The sequence below is a fragment of the Erpetoichthys calabaricus genome, chromosome 1 (assembly GCF_900747795.2).
Source record: "Erpetoichthys calabaricus chromosome 1, fErpCal1.3, whole genome shotgun sequence".
Lineage (NCBI taxonomy): Eukaryota > Metazoa > Chordata > Cladistia > Polypteriformes > Polypteridae > Erpetoichthys > Erpetoichthys calabaricus.
The window spans coordinates 25,402,570-25,423,390 of record NC_041394.2 but is presented as its reverse complement, the minus strand read 5'-3'; the positions used below and the strand labels follow the sequence as shown (position 1 = coordinate 25,423,390).

The following is a 20,821-nucleotide window of genomic DNA, read 5'->3' as shown; positions in this document are numbered from 1 at the left end:
AGAACCTGTTTGAGTCTACTAAAGAAAAATTGAAAAGTAAGGCAAAAGTTCTACTTTCAGCCACACGATGATCTCAGACAAAAGGCCCTCCTCTCAAACATTTTCAACCACGCACACGGTACTCGAACCTCTCATTCGTGTGAATGCTTTTGACAGACACAGTTTCTGCTCTCTCAGCTCTTATAAATTTTAACATTTCCTCACTTAAGTTCCCAATTAAAGAAGATGTTTCATGTCCAAATCTTATTGAAGAGTTTCATCACGAAGAGTTATCAACAGAAAAAATGAGTACACGAGCAATCCTAGCACCGAGAAATGAAGTCAAACAAATTAATCCCAAAAATGCCGATCGGTTACATGGCAAATTGGTTAAATTCGTATCAACAGACTATACTGAAACAGGTGGTGGTGATCGTGTGGAACATGAAAACATCAACTTACAATATCCCAAAGAATAACCGTTTGATCTTCCACCGCACAAATTACTGTAGAAAGAAGGATGTATCCAAGAAAGATAATGTAGTACATCTTTCGCGGATAACATTACGCAACAAAGGAGATCTTTAAATGGCATTCGTATTAAAATGTTAACAGTTTCCCGTTAGAATAGCTTTTCCAAAGACAATTAACAAATCTCAGAGCCAAACATTCGAAAAAGTCGTTTTATTTAATAGAGGGAAAGAAACAAAATTCAATTATGGGCAGTTATATGTTCAATCACGGGCAGTTATAGGTTATGTTGTCAAGATGAAAGTCTATAAAACACCGAATCAAAATTCAATGCGATATTGACGAAAATTAAATTAAAAAAAATTGTTTTTACTGAAGTTTTACAGTAAAAGTGTAAGCCAAACAGAACAAAATCTTATTACGCAACGAATAACTAACGCAACATGAAACAATTTACTTTCAAATTATTATGTTTTACTCTTTTTAAAACAGTTAATTACTTGCTGTAATGTAAAATAGTTCTATTATGCATATGTAAGAATTCCCATGAAAATAAACATCTGTTTAAATTGTACAACTGCATCCCCATACACGAGCAGCAGAACCACAAAGAGGCTAGTGCGTAGCGTTGGCATGGGGGTTGGAGAGCGAAGCAAGCAGGGGGCAAAACCCCCTAGTAGCATATTTAAAAAAATATTTTTGGTGGAGTAATTGTTTAAATGTTTTACTTACTTTTGCATACAGAAATCTTCATCAATCTTATAAATAAACACATAATGTCTTAGGGAAAAGTACTAGAATCAGACATAAGACACAAAGGAGGAATTCTATACCCTGACTAACTCGTTATCTGTGTGTGATACACTGAACAAGTGAATGTAAAAATAATGGATTAAATGAATTCATATTTTTGTATTACAATATTACATTCAAATGTTAACTTAAGGTCCTAATAAGGGATGTGTCTAAAATATTGTATATAAAAAAAAAAAATTTTTAAAAGTCCTCACCGTTTCCCATTGGAAGAGAGGCGTACAAATACTCGGTCAGTATCTGGGACCACTCTTTGTATAAACACTTGCTGGTCATCTCTCTCCCCATATGGGCCTAGGAGGTGAATGAAAAATATACAGAGACACTGAAATGTTACAAAAGACAATCTTGTGTTTAGAAAAGTTTATATTCAATTTAAAACACAAACAAGGAAAATAAGCAAGAGGACTAGGATGGGCATATAGCATATACTGAGTAAAATGTGCAGTTTGTGGAGCCCAGTTGAGTGGAGTGCCAAGTTGCATTAGAGAAGGAGTCGTTGAAGGCATCAGTGTAAAATGCAGATTTGGGCTTCCAAAATAAACACACGTATACAAACCTCTATGAGCCATACCTATGTCTGTGCCTGCGCTGCACCCTGCATGACCATCTGTGTCTTCCAGGGAGAGAATTTTAAATGACGTCAACGGAGTAGAGCCGGGCTGTGTGGAAATCATCCCCCTAAAACGTGTCACAGTCCAGGTCCGTACGTGGTTATTGTCTGCACACACTATAAATAAAACAGTGAAATAAAATAATTGTGTTGGAATCAAAAAAATTTCTAAAAGGTTCTAAAAGAAAGGTGACACTTTTAAAGAAAAATTGACTAAAATAAGGATAATCATCTTCCTGCTTCTCCCACCATATGATTCACCTGAGATTAGGTGCTTCTCAGACAGCATAATTTTTGTCACAGGGCTGCGGTGTACAGAAAAAGTCTGGAAGAGCTGGGGTCCTGATCCAACTGTTTCTGGATGCTGAACAATGACTCTCACCATTCCTGAGCTTGTACCATAAGCAATCTCGATCCAGTTTCCACTGTCACCTGCCAAGAAAAAAGCATTATAAATGGATTTCAATAAAAAAAACAAAGACTACAAAGAAGTTTAGTCTGTTTTTATTTCAAAACCGAAGGAAAACAAAAAAGAACTGGTAGAACACACAAAAAAAGACAGAAACACCCAAATGCTGATTTCATGCATTTAACTAATTCATTCTATTACTATAATTTTAAGATTTCTGGGTTCATCTAACCTTCTTATTTTTGCAAGGTTTTGGGGGTGCAGCCAGAATAGGGCACAAGGCTGGAACAAAAGGTGCCAGTCCATCATAGGGCAAACATATACACACACTTTCCAACCACACACTACTGCTAATTTAGTATCACCAATCCACCTAACCTTAATAGCTCTGGATTGTGGGGAGAAACCATAGCACCCGAAGGAAACTTGCGCAGACACCGAGAGAACATACAAACTCCATGCATGGAGGAATCAGGACGCAAACCCAGGTCTCCTTATTGCGAGGCAGCAGCGCTACCACTGTGCTGCCCTCTACCTCAAAGTATTTTTTTTTTTTTTTTTAATTTGAAATCCCATTTGTTAGGTCATATGTTTTGGGCCTGCACCAAATTAACATCATTCTGGACAAATATTTTGAAGCGTCTTTCAGACAGCCTTGGTGTCACAATCCCTCCTAATCTACTAACAGCTGTGTTTGGTGTTCTTCCAGATGGGCTTAAAGTGGAGAAGGACAAACAAACTGTGATTGCCTTCACTGCACTATTGGCACGCAGACTTATTTTGCTAAACTGGAAGAATCCTAACTCTCCTCTTTTTTAAGTCAGTGGGTAACTGGTTTTACATTATTTGAAATTGGAAAAAATCAAATTCTCACTTAGAGGATCTGTGCAGAACTTTTTCAAAACCTGGCAGGATCTAATCAATAAAATTTTCAAATAAGCTCTTAAAACACTAAGTAGATTCTCTCCCCATTTCTTTTTTCTTCTCCATTTATCTGTATCTGCCTATTATCAATTTATTTACTTTTACTATTTTTAAGTTTTATTCCGTTGGCCATGCTCTCTTTCTCAGGGGTAGGGGTTGATTTGTTTTCAATCCTATCTATTTGTATGGAATGATTACAATAAAATCAATAAAATAAAAAAAAAAAAAATAAATAAATGAAATCCCATTTGTTTTTGTAATAATGTTGAAACAATTCATTTAGGTGGACTTCATTCTCTGGGACAAACAGGAATTTTTCTATATAATTTTATTGATTTTAAAAATCACATTACAAAAAGTAAATTGTACATTGGTAACATTCAAGATTACTCTTACTGAAATCAGATCAAATACCTCAAAGTCTTTTCTTATCAATCTAGAGGGAAAACAAATAAAGTAAAAAGTGCACTTCATGTGAAGTGACCACTCAAAATTTGGCTATCACTCAAACAATTTGTACAATAAAAGGCCACTTTCATCTACTGTTGCATGGGGACTATGAGTGGCTTGAAGCTACACAGTCCCATACTGTACGTAACAGGGTGCAGTGCATGGTGTGTCATGACATTACTCCTGTAATCCTAAATAAAATTATTTGCAACTTGTTCCACAGTAGTTGGATCATACCAGACAGGATAGCCTTTGTTAAGCTGTTGAATCAATGCATATTAGTCATCCAAAATTCTTTTGCCGGTCTGTGTTTTTTTCCTGGTTGGTAGTCACCAATGTTGACCAGAAGCACAATAAAAAATATTGCTGTTTCAGAAATGGTCTGACCCAATCATCTGGCAGTAATAATTGTCCCTGATCACTCAGGTCTTTACACCTGCCCATGTCTTACCTAATATCAATTTACCAACCAATACGCTTCTGACCTTGGTAGGAGCTGTTGTTACGAGTTAGTCAACATCATTTACTTCCTAGGAGAGTGCTGGCTCATCCGTGTATAACAGCTAAACCCCACTTATCTTGTCAGCATGCTGTACATACCGAGTTGTAGTCACATGCTTTACTGACTGGAGGAGCAAGCTGCTCATCTTAAAAGGCCAGTTTGCTTATTGAAGTTGTCACCTACTGTGTATAATATCTTATACACGTATTTGTTAAAATGTTCATACATACTCAGGCCTGGAGAGACACCTAGGTTATCAGTTTCTCTTTCCCAGTCTAAAGGGTGAGAGATACTGTATGGAGGCAATGGTGACCTTATAGTCCCTAAGGTTCACCTTGCTGTTCCAAATGTCTGATCCTAGCACCTGGGTTTGAGAATTTAATAGGTTTGCTTACCTGTTGCAGGCCACTGTCTTACACACCTGTACTTAACATCCCTAACCCTGTTTAGCCCTTCAATTATAGCATCACATCTAATCTTCTGATACCAGAAAATGTAAGAATTTACCCCAAATGGGGGGTGTGGGGGACACCGCACACAGGAGAGACCCTCATTGAGAACCGGTTAGCAATACACTACAGAGAATGCGTGATATCCATGATTTTTTTGGGGGAAAATCCCTGGACTTGCCCTTCAGAGATGTAGTAATACTTCTTTTGAAATTAAACGTTTCGTTTCACATCCATAACACGTAATTAAAATATATGTTGTAATAACTTTAATAACGTCTGGTTTCTCCACAGTATACAAATCAATAGATAGATTGTTTAGATTCAGTTTACATGCATCTCAAGATTTGTGTGTATATGAAAATAAACCATACTTGTCTTGGGTGTGAGGTAGACACTAAGAGCAGTGATGGCATCCTCTGATGGATCCCTGTAAAGTTCCGTGACTAACAGATCATTGTCCTTCATCCTCAGTGGAAATTTCTGCACATCTGTGGTGAAGAGGAGAAACTTGTAAAAAGAAAATCATTTAATTTTCAACAATGAATAGATATCAGCAAGCACATTTTTTCCCGTTCCAATAAATTCAATGAAGCGTGGTCTTCAACCTCAAGGTCTAAGCAATGGTAATAACAAATGCTTACCTATGTAATAAATTGATCCGTTGTTACATCCAAGAAGGAGGAATGAACCTGCTGTGTCATAGCTATTTATAGGAACAACTTCTTGATTCTGGAATTACAGAAATATAAAAAAACACAAATGAATGACTTAAAAATAAATAGTGATCTCATAAGACATTTTAGACATGCTGAGTGTTAGAGGAAGGAGCAGAAGTTTTCTTGCAACATTTAAAAAAGTGTACTTTTATAAAGACAACTGACATGTTTCTATGCTAAAACAGTTTGTTGTGTTACAAGGCTATGGAAAAACGTACCTTGTCCACTAATGTTTTTGTGTTTGCTTAAAAATTAACATAATATTACTAGCAAGACAAAAGATTTGGTGGTGAACTTCCAGCATACCAAAGATCATCCGAGACCAGTCACCATTCAGGGGAGAGATGTGGAAGTGGTGCAGAACTACTAGTTACCCGGAGGTTCACATAAGCAGCAAACTGAACGGGTCTGACAACACAGTGGCACTGTGCAAGAAGGGCCCGAGCAGATTGTATATTCTGTGGCGCTCCAGTCTTTAAGGTATGCAGAAAGCTGCTGCAAATGTTCTATCAGTCCAGAGTAGCCAGTATGGTATTTTATGCAGAGGCTGCTTGAGTTCAAATGACACAAAATGCCTAAACAAACTTATCAGGAAAGCCTTCTCCATTACAGAGTTAACCCTGGACACACTGGAAGAGGTAGTAGAAAAGAGGATGGTGGCAAAATTAGACTGAAAAATCCCTCTATCCCACCAAGGAGGTGCTCTCCTGGAGCACTTTTAGTCACAGGCTCATTCCACCACAGTGTGCTACGAAGTATCTCTGGGGCTCTTTTCGGCCCAATGCTATCAGGCAACTCTATGCTTCTGTTAGTTCATTTTTAAATATCTGCACAGTATACATGTATTTATTTATTTATTTATTTATTTTAATCGAGTGATTGTCAATATTACTTGTTCTGTGAGTATGGATCCTTGTTTTTTATGCTTCTGCTGAATTTCCTAACAGGATTAATTAAAATTTATCTAATAATCTAATCTAACCTAATAAAACAACTGAACTATCAAATTTTTAAAATACCATACTGACATTATTTAAAATTCAGTAATCTTAGAACATGAAAATGTGACTGAAATTGCTTCATGTTGCCTTTATTGAAAAGTAAGCGCTGACTTTAACAAAGGCATGTGGTGATTCTGTGCATGCAGTGTACGTCTGTGCGACAAGCCAAAAAAAGAAATCATGCTACCTGACCTTGTTTACATAAGTCTTCAGTTCAGTTACAAAAAAGAGACAGACACGATTGATGACATTAGTTATCCAAAATTTTTTCATAAACAGGGCAGCTGCTGGGTCAGGAGCATTACAGCAGGCGTACCTGTATTGTTCTTGGTCGCAGCTGTTGCAATATTTAAAATAAATTAAATTCACCACTTTCCAACCACACACTACTGCTAATTTAGTATCACCAATCCATTTTGGAATAAGGCTGTAACATAACAAAATGTGGAAAAAGTGATGCGCTGTGAATACTTTCTGGATGCACTGTACTTACCAACTACATGGAATTGACATGTGAAATATCATCAAGCAACCACATTACTTATTCTGTTTTAAAAACAACTTGGTAAGTAAACAGACAGAGAGCTAAAAATGTCAAAAAGCACAATACTTTGAATTTGAAGTTGATGAAAAACTGAAGCACGAACAAGACAGTTACTTAACACCTGAAAGAACTTGGCACCAGTCACAAGTACAGAAGTGGAAAAGTGTATGAGGAAAACGGGCATTTTATGGTAACGAAAGATGATACAAGTTACCTGCCAGTGTTTTGTGACAGCATTCCAGACTCCAACCTTCCCAGTATGGCTGGTAGCAATCAACTGATTTCCCACAAAGAACAAAGCTTCCACGGGGACATTTAGACTGAAAACTCCTAGGAAGGTAAAGAGCAGTGATTAGTGCCTCTGTCAAGCAAAAAGAACAAAAATATCTATATATCTATATATATATCTATATATATATATAAATATATAGATATATATAAAATGTGTAGAAAATGTCAAAATGTGCTGTCAAACAATGTAAGGTCTCACAGTTGCAAGTCACTATATGATAATCTTTAGGCGCCATGCTTTCCATTTCATGTCACCAGCAGAGGTCAGGCATCTAACATGAATCACAAAACTAATAATGCACGACAACTACTATTGTAACAGAGCAGGAACTGAGAACTTTAACAAGGTTTTGATTAGAAAGAAATAACTTGTTAACAACAATCTTGTCCCAAGGGTTGTGATGGGTGTTCTAAGCTTAATTTATAATGCTGAAATCAAATATTCTTTTGATTATTTTCTATCAGGCTTAGTTTTCTTGTATCACCATCTTTATATTTTCATCATTTAGTACCATGATTGGACAAAACTACTAATCACTGTTGCACTAAAACAGCTTTTACCATAAATTGCCTTAAGAGAAAGACAGAAAGTAGAACAGACTGATTAGTGCAGCAGACTGTGCAGGTTGAAACAGGTTTGGACAAGAAGAACCACTATGATCAGAAAGAGGGGCCAAAATATACCTCAAAAATGTTTTAGGAAAGAAAGATACGGTAAGCAGTCCAGTTGTTAACAATATCAGCGGCAAGTTTACCTTCTCCTCTGCATATCACCATTGGACAAAAAAACTTTTGTTACAGCAATGGATAAAACACAAATGGGATTCAAGTTCTTGAGAAATTCATTTCCCCGAATTAGTGATGCCACATTCAAGGAAGGTATTTTTGTAGATCCTCAGATTGTAAGTGTTAAAAGATAAGAGATTTGAAGAAGTGTTGAATAAAGCTGAAAAAGCCACCAGGCACAGCTTCAAAAAAGTCTCTGCACAAATGTTTTGGGCAACTGTAAGGAAGAAAACTATTCTGAAACAGTGAGCGTCCTTATCAAGTCATACCAAACAATGGGGTATAATATGTTAACTGAAGATTAAATTTCCTGAACTCTCACTTGCAGTTTTTTCTGAAGGCCTTGGAGTGGTCAGTGATGAACATGAAAAGCAATTTCATCAGGATATTTCCAACTTGGAAAAGCATTATAAAAGGCAAGTGGACCCCCAGTATGCTGGCCAACTACTACTGGATTCTTAAGGGAGACAATCCTGAGACAAAAGTACAGCAGAAAATTTAAAAATGGCGATGTTTTAGATTATTCGCTTGTTTTTTTTTTAAACTCATGAAAAGATACAAGATTTTCAAATTTAAGTTGCACATCACTGCAACACTTTACCTGATAGGGAAATGTGATTCAGCACACAAAATATTATTAGACTTGGGGAATTTCACCTTTGGGACCTTTTCTTACTAGTGTAATTGCGGCAACTTCTTAATTTTAACAATGTATGGCAGACCCTCAACTTATGTAAATTAAACCTAATAATTGCACTTTACATATACTGGCAGCACAACATTTAAAAAAAAAAAACACATTGAAAAGAACATAAGTTAAATATTAACATTAAATTTGGAGCATATGGCGAGGCACCTTTTTAATCATACGAAATAAAATGAGCTCTTGTACTCCTGCTCTGTTTCATACACTGTAACGTCGACATGAGAAAATAGTGAAAGGCATGCCTCCAGGACACTGTACTCTCTCCATGTCATCTACAGAGAGCACAAGAGAAGCTCCTCCCCGTACTGTCACCTGTTAAAGCAACCCAAGATTCATTTATTTTTCCACGAATCACATATGATGTTTGGTTCCAGATCTGAATTACCACTGAACAGTGCACACTATTGTATGGCCATTAGAGTATTAGGAAGTACTGTAACTTACAAAAGCTATTTTGACTTATATAATTACTTGTTGATTATTTAATGTAATCAATCTGTACAAGTGACTGAAAATGGATCAATAATTTTTCGTAGCCCCGTTTTATATTAATCCTTGAATTTTAAACGGGTGTACCCTTGGACTAAATGTAATGTGTGCAAAAATTACTTACTTTCTGAGTGACAATCAAGTCTGCACTACACCATGAAACTAAATGCAGAGTTTTGCTAGAATTTCTTGGGTCAGCCTGCCTTGCGTGCAGTAGCTCCAATAGACATTGAGTTTAGCCACTTTAAAACCACTTTGAAGAATATCACCACACTTTACACTCCAATCGTACTCACCAATTTCATTGCCATTGCCATCTGGCTGGACAGACCACAGGATGATCTCTGTACATGAAGCTACAGCCACCATTTTGTCATTGTCTCCCAGCGAACCTCCCATTACTTTGGCATTTAGTGCTACCCTTTCAATAACCCAGTCAAGGCGTGGGCTGGTGAACACCTGCTGCCACCCTGAAGATTCCTTCATCCTTACATAAAAAGCAGCATAACAAATTCATGAGTAGGATCACACAAAATCATACACTGGGCAGTTAACTGACAAAAATATATAAGATGAGAAAAATATACATAAATGAAATACCTCACAGAGCTGCTAAAAGGTAGCTAGTAAGTAGATGCATATGGATTGCATTTACTGCTCTGTACATGTACAGTAGCTCACATGAAATCTTAAGGCAAACTAAAATCCCACTGCTGCCACCCTGATGAACTGTAAGTAAAGTTCATTACCTGCCTTTATGATAACTGCAACAGCCTGTGCTTGTCTAGGTTGTTATGTATGCCATGAAAAGACACAATAAATTATCAATAAATACTATAATTGTTGCAGCACTTTGGTGCAGTGGTAGTGCTGCTGCCTCACAGTAAGGAGACTTGTGTTCACTTCCCGGGTCCTCCCTGCGTGGAGTTTTCATGTTCTCCCCGTGTCTGTGTTAGTTTCCTCCCACGGTCCAAAGACATGCCAGTTAAGTGCATTGGTGATCCTAAATTGTCCCTAGTGTGTGCTTGGTGTGTGTGTGCTTGGTGTGTGTGTGTGTGTGTGTGTGTGCCCTGCGGTGGGCTGACACCCTGCCCAGGATTTGTTCCTGCCTTGTGCCCTGTGCAGGCTGGGACTGGCCCCAGCAGACCCCCCGTGACCCTGTGTTAGGATATAGCGCGTTGGACAATGACTGACTGACTATAATTGTCTGACATTACAGATTAAGGTGGGCTTGCCACATTCTGATTAACAACAAAGAGTACAAATTGCTCACCATGATGAAATAAAAAGGCTGCTGTTCTGCTGATATGAATTTTTTGCTTTATTTCAAAATACATTTACACTTTATACCACACATATATGGGCTCATTTTCCACTCTGTGTATCACTCTTCACGGTTAGCTAAATGCCAAAACACTATGCAGGTTTGGGGTAAATTATTACACAGCCATTTAGCTAAGGTCAATATAGAAAAGGGAATGCAATAAAATGTAATAGATATTCTTAAAAGAAAACATGGGACTTGCATCTTTTGAGTGGGAGCTGTGGACAAATCTGTATTGTATTTGATGGGCAAGAAAACCCTGAGATAAAATGCTCTGTTATCAACAGTTAGGTCCATAAATATTTGGACAGAGACAACTTTTTTTGTAATTTTGGTTCTGTACATTACCACAATGAATTTTAAATGAAACAACTCAGATGCAGTTGAAGTGCAGACTTTCAGCTTTAATTCAGTGGGGTGAACAAAACGATTGCATAAAAATGTAAGGCAACTAAAGCATTTTTTTAACACAATCCCTTCATTTCAGGGGCTCAAAAGTAATTGGATACTTGACTTAAAGGCTATTTCATGGGCAGGTGTGGGCAAGTCCGTCATTATGTCATTATCAATTAAGCAGATAAAAGGCCTGGAGTTGAATTGAGGTGTGGTGCTTGCATGTGGAAGATTTTGCTGTGAACAGACAACATGCGGTCAAAGGAGCTCTCCATGCAGGTGAAAGAAGCCATCGTTAAGATGCGAAAACAGAAAAAACCCATCCGAGAAATTGCTACAATATTACGAGTGGCAAAATCTACAGTTTGGTACATCCTGAGAAAGAAAGCAAGCACTGGTGAACTCAGCAACGCAAAAAGACCTGGACGTCCATGGAAGACAACAGTGGTGGATGATCGCAGAATCATTTCCATGGTGAAGAGAAACCCCTTCACAACAGCAACCAAGTGAGCAACACTCTCCAGGGGGTAGGCGTATCGATATCCAAGTCTACCATAAAGAGAAGACTGCATGAAAGTAAATACAGAGGGTGCACTGCAAGGTGCAAACCACTCATAAGCCTCAAGAATAGAAAGGCTAGATTGGACTTTGCTAAAGAGCATCTAAAAAAGCCAGCACAGTTCTGGAAAAACATTCTTTGAACAGATGAAACCAAGATCAACCTATACCAGAATGATGGCAAGAAAAAAGTATGGAGAAGGTGTGGAACAGCTCATTATCCAAAGCATACCACATCATCTGTAAAACATGGTGGAGGCAGTGTGATGGCTTGGGCGAGCATGGCTGCCAGTGGCACTGGGACACTAGTGTTTACTGATGATGTGACACAGGACAGAAGCAGCCGAATTAATTCTGAGGTGTTCAGAGACATACTGTCTGCTCAAATCCAGCTGAATGCAGTCAAATTGATTGGGTGGCATTTCATGATACAGATGGACAATGACCCAAAACATACAGCCAAAGCAACCCAGGAGTTTATTAAAGCAAAGAAGTGGAAAATTCTTGAATGGCCAAGTCAGTCACCTGATCTTAACTCAATTGAGCATGCATTTCACTTATTGAAGACTAAACTTCAGACAGAAAGGCCCACAACCAAACAGCAACTGAAAGCCGCTGCAGTAAAGGCCTGGCAGAGCATTAACAAGGAGGAAACCCAGCATCTGGTGATGTCCATGAGTTCAAGACTACAGGCTGTCATTGCCAGCAAAGGGTTTTCAACCAACTATTAGAAATGAACATTTTATTTCCAGTTATTTAATTTGTCCAATTACTTTTGAGCCCCTGAAATGAAGGGATTGTGTTCAAAAAATGCTTTAGTTGCCTCACATTTTTATGCAATTGTTTTGTTCACCCCAGAGAATTAAAGCTGAAAGTCTGCACTTCAACTGCATCTGAGTTGTTTCATTTAAAATTTATTGTGGTAATGTACAGAACCAAAATTAGAAAAAAGTTGTCTCTGTCCAAATATTTATGGACCTAACTGTATAAACACAGTGCCCACATCCCATTTTGATTCAAGATGGTAAATTTCTTTCAATAAAAGGTAACCACAGAATGGGAAACAAATTGCATGAACCCACTGCTAATATTGAGTAATTACTAACTCTTAGAATGTGATGCAAGACTGTTACTTCAAAACATTTGAGAAACCATACTGTGTGCTGACTAAAATTTAAGAAGTTAAAACAACTGTGCATTAGAAGATATGCAAGAAATCATGTTAAGGCTCTAAATGTCCAGCTTTGACAAACCCAAAGACTTTATAGCCAAAGTAATGCAACAAACTGCTCCCACCTGTAGCACACGACGAACTGGGCATACACCACAGCAATCCAGTTATGGTGACCACATACTATCCTGACCATGCCAGGGTCAGTTGCATGTCCTATAAAGAAATAAAAATATATTTCAAACAATTTTGGAAATTTTTTTGTTATAGATACACAATCAAAAATTATGTCCTGATATTTATCTCTGCTTGTTGCTTGCTGATTAAAATAACCTAACAGCAGGGTAAAGATCACCAACACAACCAAATCCCTAAGATGTCAAGTAGTACTATTTAGGATCAGTTACTACTGTAAATCAGGTGACTCTTTTAAAAAGGCTTTTAACTGTTTTTAATACTGATAAAATCTATAATGTGGAACAGATTGTGCTCAAAAATGAACATGCATCAATTTAAATTCTCAGCATGTTATGACACAGAATTTCTCAACGTCTTGAGATGTTTGCTTCCTACCCGTCATTAAAAAGTGTTCTAATCTATGACCCGAAGTATGTGGAGACATGACCATCACATCTATATGAGCTTGTAGGACATCCCATTCCAAAATCATGGACATTAATATGAAATACTCACCGCCCCTTTGCGGCTTGAAAAGCTTCCACTCTTCTAGGAAGGCTTTCCAAAAGACTCTGAAGTGTACCAGTCAGGATCTTAGCCCATTCAGCCAAAAGACCCTTTGTGAGGTCACGTAATGATGTTGGAAGAGAAGACCTGGTTTGTAATTTGCGTTCTGACTCATCCCAAAGGTGCTCAAAAGAGCTGAAGTCAAGATCTGCGCTGGCCATTCTAATTCCTCTGTTGTTATGGACCTGGTTTTGTGCACAAGGGCACAGTAACACCAGAACAGAAAAGGGCCTCCCCATTCTGCTGCCACAAATGTGGCAAAGCACACAAATGTCTAAAATGTATTTGGATGCTGCAGCAATAACAGTAGCCCTCAAGGGGCCTAACCCAAACCCTGAAGAATAGCCCCAGACCAATATTCCTCCACCAACAAGCTTTACATTAAGCACTATGCAGGGCAGAATGTAGCTCTCTCCTGGCATCCTCCAAATCCATATTCATCTATCAGGCTGCCAGATAGTGAAACGTGATTTCATCATTTCAAAGAAATCACTTCCATTGCTCCGGAGTCCAATGGCAGAATGTTTTAGACCACACCAGCTAATGCTTGGTATTGACATAGTAATCTTAGGCTTGAGTGTAGCTGCTTGGAAATCTATGTCATGAACGTCCAAACACACAGTGTTCGTGCTGATGTTGCTTCCAGAGGTGGTGTGGAACTCTATTGTGGTGGATGAAACAGATGATAGGCAATTCTTATGCATTATACACTTCAGCACTTGGCAGCCCAGCACTATGTGTTTGCGAGGTCTACCACTTCATGGCTAAGCGGTTGTTGCTCCTCAACGCTTCCAGCACTTAATAATAATAGCACTTACAGTTGACTGGGGCAGATCTAGCAGACAAATTTGACGTACTGACTTGTGGCAAAGGTGACAGTGCCATGTTCAAAGTCACTGAGCTTTTCAGTACAACCCGTTCTACTGCCAATGTTTGTCAATGGAGATTGCATGGCTTTGTGCTTGATGTTATGCACCTGCTCAGAATACACTCAGTAATTTAGATACATTTCCACAAATCTTTGGCCATATAGTGTTGGTAAAGATTTTGAAAATGACACCTCTGGCAGCTTTCAAGGACTACTGACCCCACACATATTTCAATGGCCTGAAAATTGGTGGCTGAAGGGTCATGGCATATTGACAACTCCATTGTAATGTTTCCAAAAACTTTGAGTAAACACATATGTGGTGTTAGGTGTAATACAAGCAAAGGTGTAATGTGGAATTAGTGGTAATTCAAAATATTTAACTAGTAATTAGTACTGACCTTATGTTCAACCATACCAAGAAAATACATCCGCACTATCAGTACTCTCCAAAAGGCTATGACTACAGTCTTTATTTAGTGTACATGGCACATGCAGCTTGCAGAGATTCAGTTGACCATATCACATTAATCCACTGCATGTGCCATTTACAGACATGGCTGCAACTACTGGTACCCTTGCATTTTATTTAAATATTGCACCATTCTTCCCGAAAAGTATTGAAATTAAAAGATCTTTTCTCATCTATACACATATTTCTTTGGATTGCAATTGAAAAAAACAAAAAAGCTGTGACAAGAACTCAATTCTTGCTTATCTGCAAAGACATTCCAAAATGGCCAGGCAAAATTATTGAAACCCTTTTGAAGTTTAAAAATGGTCTTGTAGTGATCCTTCAAACAGACTAATATCTTTTAATGATTATTATGGGTCTCTTCTATCTTGTAACCCTTCATTCAACCAATTTAAATGGAGAAAAGAACCCACTGAACAGTTTTGCGTCACAGTACACATTGAAAAGTGAACAGTCATCTGAGGAGGCAAGACAGCCAAGCATGGTTTAAGTTAAAGGTGACAAGACCATCTCTAAAGGACTTGATGTTCTTGCGATTACTGCTGGTAATCTTATCTAGAATTTTAAAGCCCATACAACTGTAGCCAACATCCCTGGATGTGGCCGAAAAAGGAAAATTTACTCTAAGATTGAAGAGAAAGACTGTTCAAATGATGGAGAAAGAACTAAGGAACACTTCAAAACAGGTCCAAGCTGCCCTTCAAGCTCAAGGTGGAACAGTTTTAAGTTGCACCCCCTGTCACTATCTGGATGAAAATGAGCTCCACGGCAGAAGTCCTAGAAAGACTCCACTTCGAAAACAGAAACGAAAACAGGCGCTGGAGTTTGTCACGGGGCATGTCAACAAACCACAGTACTTCTAGTGGAATGTCCTTTGAAGAGACAAAACCAAAGCCAAAACAGGAACTTTTTGGTAAATCACACCAACTTTATGTTCACATTAAAAAAAAAAAAATTAAAAGCTCTCAAAGAAAAAAACACCATCCCTGCTGTTAAACATGGAGGAGGCTCAGTGATGTTTTGTGGCTGGTTTGCTTCCTTTTTGAAACTGGGCAGGGTACAATAAAATTAGAAGACAACTGTGGCATTTTGAGATGAAATGTACTGTACAGTGTCAAACAGCTGCGTCTCAGTCATAGGTCATGGGTTCTCCAGGTGGATAATGGCCCAAACCATACATTAAAAAGCACTGAAGAATGGAGAAGAAAAAAACATTGGACTGTTCTGAAGTGGTCTGTTATGGGTGATGACCTGAATCGTATAGAACAATTGTGGAAAGAAGCTAACTTGCAGTTGGGAGAAGGTGTCCATCAAACCTGAGAGAACTGAGAAAAAGTGAGCCAAATGACTAGACAAGTGTAGAACTCTCACTCAGAGCTACAGAAAGGGCTTGATGGCAGTTACTGTCTCCAAAAGCTAGGTTACAAAATAATCGATTAAGGGTACAGGTATGATTGTCCATTCCATTTTCATTTGCTCAGTTATTCAAAACAATATATTTAGTCATAAACCAAAAACAAAGTTTCTGTTCCATTAAATGTGATATAAAGAATTGTGCATACCAAATATTTTTGTCAGTTTCAACTTGGTTCTATTTGGTAAACGAACTATTTTAATTATTTATTTAAGATATGCTCCTTACCACTTGGTCTCTCTTCCAGCAACTTTCCTAAGAGGCCTGTATTTCCCAGATTTGGAGGCATAGTGTTACTCCTACGTACTGGCACCCTCTCTGTCAAGGTGTTGCGTCCATTAACATACTGAGGACCTGCCACACTATGTCGATTTATCCTCTTGGCTGGGTATCCTACAGAAAGGCAAAACATATGCATATACATCCTCAAAGTAGACACATGAATTTACACAATCTTTTACTGTATGTACTACTGTTGTCTACTGTCACTTTAGTAATTATTTTATACCGCACCTTAGGGTGTTGTACCATGTTAGCCATTCTAGACATAATGAGAATTCAAGCAAAATGACACCTTTTATTGGCTAGCTAAAAAGATTACAATATCCAAGCTTTCGTTTCGAAGCATTACATCTTGCCTGAAGAAGGGGCCCGAGTTGCCTCAAAAGCTTCTTCCATATTGCAATCTTTTTAACTAGCCAATAAATGTGTCATTTTGCTCGACTTCTCATTATAGCGCACCGTTAAAACCAAGTACTCCTTCAAAGATTTTCCCCAAAGTAAAGCATTCATTTCTGACTAAATTCACTAATTGTGTTTCTTTGCATATTCAGACCATCTTTTTCTTCGTTGCTAGGGACTGCTTTGAAAGTTGTATAAAATGCAATCTTGATTCTTAGTCTTATTTTCTTGAAATTTAGTGCAAAACAGTAGCATTTAACTGGAAGTAAAACCAAAAAAGAGCTGGCAGTCACTTGTAGGCATGTTATTAAACTGCAGGAGGAAGCAGGTTTGAACAAAAATAGATCCTTCAAACTATGCTTGAACAGTCAGGAACTGGACCAATGTGCATGTGATTTAAAGTGGAAACACTATTCTCTACAGAAATTTAAGATGTAATGGTAAATGTATTAAACTATGCAGATAGAACGGATATGGCAAGGCTCCATCTTCTATGCTGTGTTCCTCACATTTTCCCAATCCCAAGGTTTAAGACATCCCACAAAATACAGAAATACAGAACCATGCTGGTTTTGTAACTTTTGTTTGTATAACTGCTACTGTAAGTTGCATCAATAAACGGTAGATGGCAGTGCTGTACAAACCAAAGACTTAATAGTGTAGAAAGCGTCCAACTCTGATCCTGGAGGTCCACAGTGGCTGCAGGTTTTCCTTAATGGCACTATCTTCACCAGTGACCAATTTCTGCTATTAATTAACTTATTTTCCCTTTAGTTGTCTTGTCTTTTAAGACACACTCCTCAAACAAGAATGAGATGTGAAGCGAGGGACTAGAAGACCAGCTAAGCTGAGGCCTCAAACTCCAACCAATTTCACTCCAACCAGTTTCTTAATTAAAGGTCTTTTCTTGTTGTTAATTAAAGCAATTATTTAATTCCAGGACTTGTTGGTACTCATTCTGTCACAGCAGACATTACCAAAACTGGTGATTTTCTTTTTCTACCAGCTCTGTCAAAATGTTTTGTGGACCTGAGCAGATCAAGATTACGAAGAACTTCGCCTTTCTTTATTTTCAGAAATTGTATGATGGACGTAAGTTGCCTAGGCATGTGTTGGCTCATCTGTACCTCATTATTATTTGGCTGCTAATAAAAGAAAAGAAACAATTGAGGGGTTTGAGTCTTAAATAGCAAGTTAATTACAATTAAAGCAAAATTGAAAAAAAACTGGTCATTAATTAAGAAAATGGCTCAAAATGAAAAAGTGCAGCCACTGTAGAACTTCAGGATCACAGTTGAACATCCCTGTTACAGTGCAAGATATCAAAACTGTGGAAATCCAAGAGACAGTAAAAACATCAAGGATGGGAAATACAAAATTCCATACTTTAAATTCAGATGTGGAAAGTGGCTTTTGTGAATTCAACCTGGTTAATATGCTTACCAACACAGTAACATGGAAATAAAAAACTCTCTACATGATCTCCTGTAATCTCCTTTGGAATAGGAAAAAAGAGGAGCTTATCAGGACAGAGATGAATCAGACAATCCACCATCTGGACCAAGTTACTGACAAACTTAGTTTTAAAATGCAAAACTGTATGCAATAGAGGAGGAGGCACAATAGAAGGTGTAATAAAAAAGCAGAAGGCTCACCAGGAGGAGGCAGGTAGCCATTGAAGAGCACGTTCCCACATGACGACTTTTCCAACTCATCACACAGCTGAAGCTTGCGAACTGGGGTAGGAAGAAAAATAAACAAGAAACAATGAGATAATACTGCTAAACTAGTCAAGCATGTAGATTGCATAATACTTTTGGATTCTAGAAGTGTTGGTTAATTCCAAAGAATTACCCAGGGCAAGGGAGGTACAGTATGCATGGCATTTAATAAATTAGAATAGAAAATAAAATGGAATTGATTAGTCAGTAATTCTCAATGAAATGCATATTTCAGGCAGAGCAAAAGTGGTGGGTGTCATTTTGAAAAACTATGGCTTCTTTCAGAATTTAATGTTGTGGTATGATTACTACCAAATGACTGAGGTGAGCTGAACATATTGCTGGGTGCAGCCAAGCTGACTATAAGCAAATGAATTTTTCTGTGCAGACACGCACTTCGGTGCATGTACAAGTATAGTGCAATCACTTGTACGTAGCTCACTATATATGATGTTGATGCAATGTGAAAAATGCACATCAAGCAGTCGATGGCATACAGAACGTAGCAAAACCCCAATTTCAAAGAAAATACTAATAAAAGCAAAAAGGAGTTACTTGTAAATTTACCGTGACCTGTATTCGCTGGAAAGGGGTGTGTGGCGCTCCCGATATCTATGCAAAAGGACGAAGGTCCAAGTCTTTAGAGTCCTGGTGCTTCCTGTCTTGCTATATGGTTGTGAGAAATGGATGCTATCCAGTGACCTGAGACGAAGACTGGACTCCTTTGGTACTGTGCCTCTCCAGAAAATCCTTGGGTACCGTTGGTTTGACTTTGTGTCGAATGAGTGGTTGCTCATGGAGTCCCGAATGAGGCACATTACCTGCATTGTGAGGGAGCGTCAGTTACGGCACTACGGCCATGTGGCGCATTTTCCCGAGGGTGATCCCGCTCGTAAAATCCTCATTGATGAGGACCCGAGTAGCTGGACCAGGCCAAGGGGTTGCCCACATAACACCTGGCTGTGGCAGACAGAGTGTCATTTCCGGAGGGTGGGACTGGACTGCGTGTCTGCCTGGGGAGGGTGCCAACTGGGATGCCGAGTTGTTTCATTGTGTAGTGGGTGCAACAACGTACTGTACCAGTGCATGCTCCCCAACTTGACTTGACTTCAAACAAAAAGCAATCTAAAGACAAGGTATTTTAAATGTTACCTAATCAACTGCATTATTTTGTGCAGATATACATTTATTTTGAAATAGATGCATGCGAAATTTTCCAAGAAAGTTGGGATGGGATAGTTTAGAATAAATGAGGATGCGACTAGTTGAAATAATAAGGTGATATTAAATAGGTAAGGCAACCATGTTCTAGAATATAAGGAAGCTCCAAAATGGCCTAATCCTTCAAGAACAAGGATGGGTCGAGGCTCACTAATTTGCCAACAGATTCAACTTTTTCCAAAGAAGAAAAATCGGCAGGATTCTAGTATTTCACACTCTATAGTGCACAATATAATTAAAAGATGCAAGGAATCTGGTTAAATCTGTGTGTAAAGGGCAAGGACAAACATCAGCTCTGAATGTGCATGATCTCCAAACCCTCAAATGTCACTGTCGTAAAATCCGTCTGTTCTGTGTCTGTAATGGATATCATGACATGGGCTCTCTAATACTTCAGTAAACTTTTGTCAGTCAACACCATTCGCCTCTGCATCCACAGATGAAAGTTAAGACTTTACAATGTAAAGCAGAAGCCATACATCAACACTGTTCAGAAGTGCTGCTGAATTGTCTGGGCTCGGTCTCATCTGAGATGAAAAGAAGCATAGTTGAATTGTGTTCTGTGGTCTGACAAGTAAACATTATAAATAGTTGTTGTGTTCTCCTTGACAAAAAAGAAAAGGACCAGTTAAGCTGTTATCAGCATCAGGTCCAAAAGTCAGCATCTGTCAACTTGTGGGGGTGTGCCAGTGCCAAGGGCATGGGTAACTTGCACATCTGTAAGGGCACAATCATGCAGAAAGATATGTATAAATTTTACAGCAGCATATGCTGCTGTTTATATACACCATTTTTCAGCAAGGCAACAGAAAACCACAAGCAGAGAGTGCGAGTGGTTGATTTTCCAGCCTGCAGTCCTGACCTGCGTGGCACATTATGAAGGTCCTGCACAATTGGGCAGCTGAAGACCTGCATAACAGATGAAACCTTCACCAGCTTTGGTCTTCAGTGCCCAAACTCCCAATAAGTGTTACTAAAACTAATAATCATGTTACACAGTGGTAAGCACTCAACTGTCCCAACTTTTTTGGAGTGTGTTGCTGTCATCAGATTTGACATAAGTATATTTTCTCAAAAAAACAATTAAATTCAATGACAAGAAGGT

At 38.4% G+C, this 20,821-nt stretch overlaps 1 protein-coding gene across 2 annotated transcripts in view; it reads right to left on the bottom strand.

Annotated features, from left to right (window-relative positions):
• shkbp1 (SH3KBP1 binding protein 1) overlaps window positions 1-20,821 on the bottom strand; it is a 61,841-nt gene that overhangs the window by 15,952 nt on the left and 25,068 nt on the right. For both annotated transcript variants that reach the window (XM_028796460.2, XM_028796466.2), the window contains exons 6-15: window positions 18,430-18,510; window positions 16,322-16,486; window positions 12,718-12,808; window positions 9,443-9,633; window positions 7,089-7,204; window positions 5,255-5,342; window positions 4,985-5,101; window positions 2,138-2,308; window positions 1,838-1,993; window positions 1,461-1,557 (exon numbers count right to left, since the gene is read on the bottom strand). In XM_028796460.2, coding sequence (XP_028652293.1) covers window positions 1,461-1,557; window positions 1,838-1,993; window positions 2,138-2,308; window positions 4,985-5,101; window positions 5,255-5,342; window positions 7,089-7,204; window positions 9,443-9,633; window positions 12,718-12,808; window positions 16,322-16,486; window positions 18,430-18,510 — 1,273 coding nt within the window. The remainder of the gene's footprint in view (window positions 1-1,460; window positions 1,558-1,837; window positions 1,994-2,137; window positions 2,309-4,984; window positions 5,102-5,254; window positions 5,343-7,088; window positions 7,205-9,442; window positions 9,634-12,717; window positions 12,809-16,321; window positions 16,487-18,429; window positions 18,511-20,821) is intronic.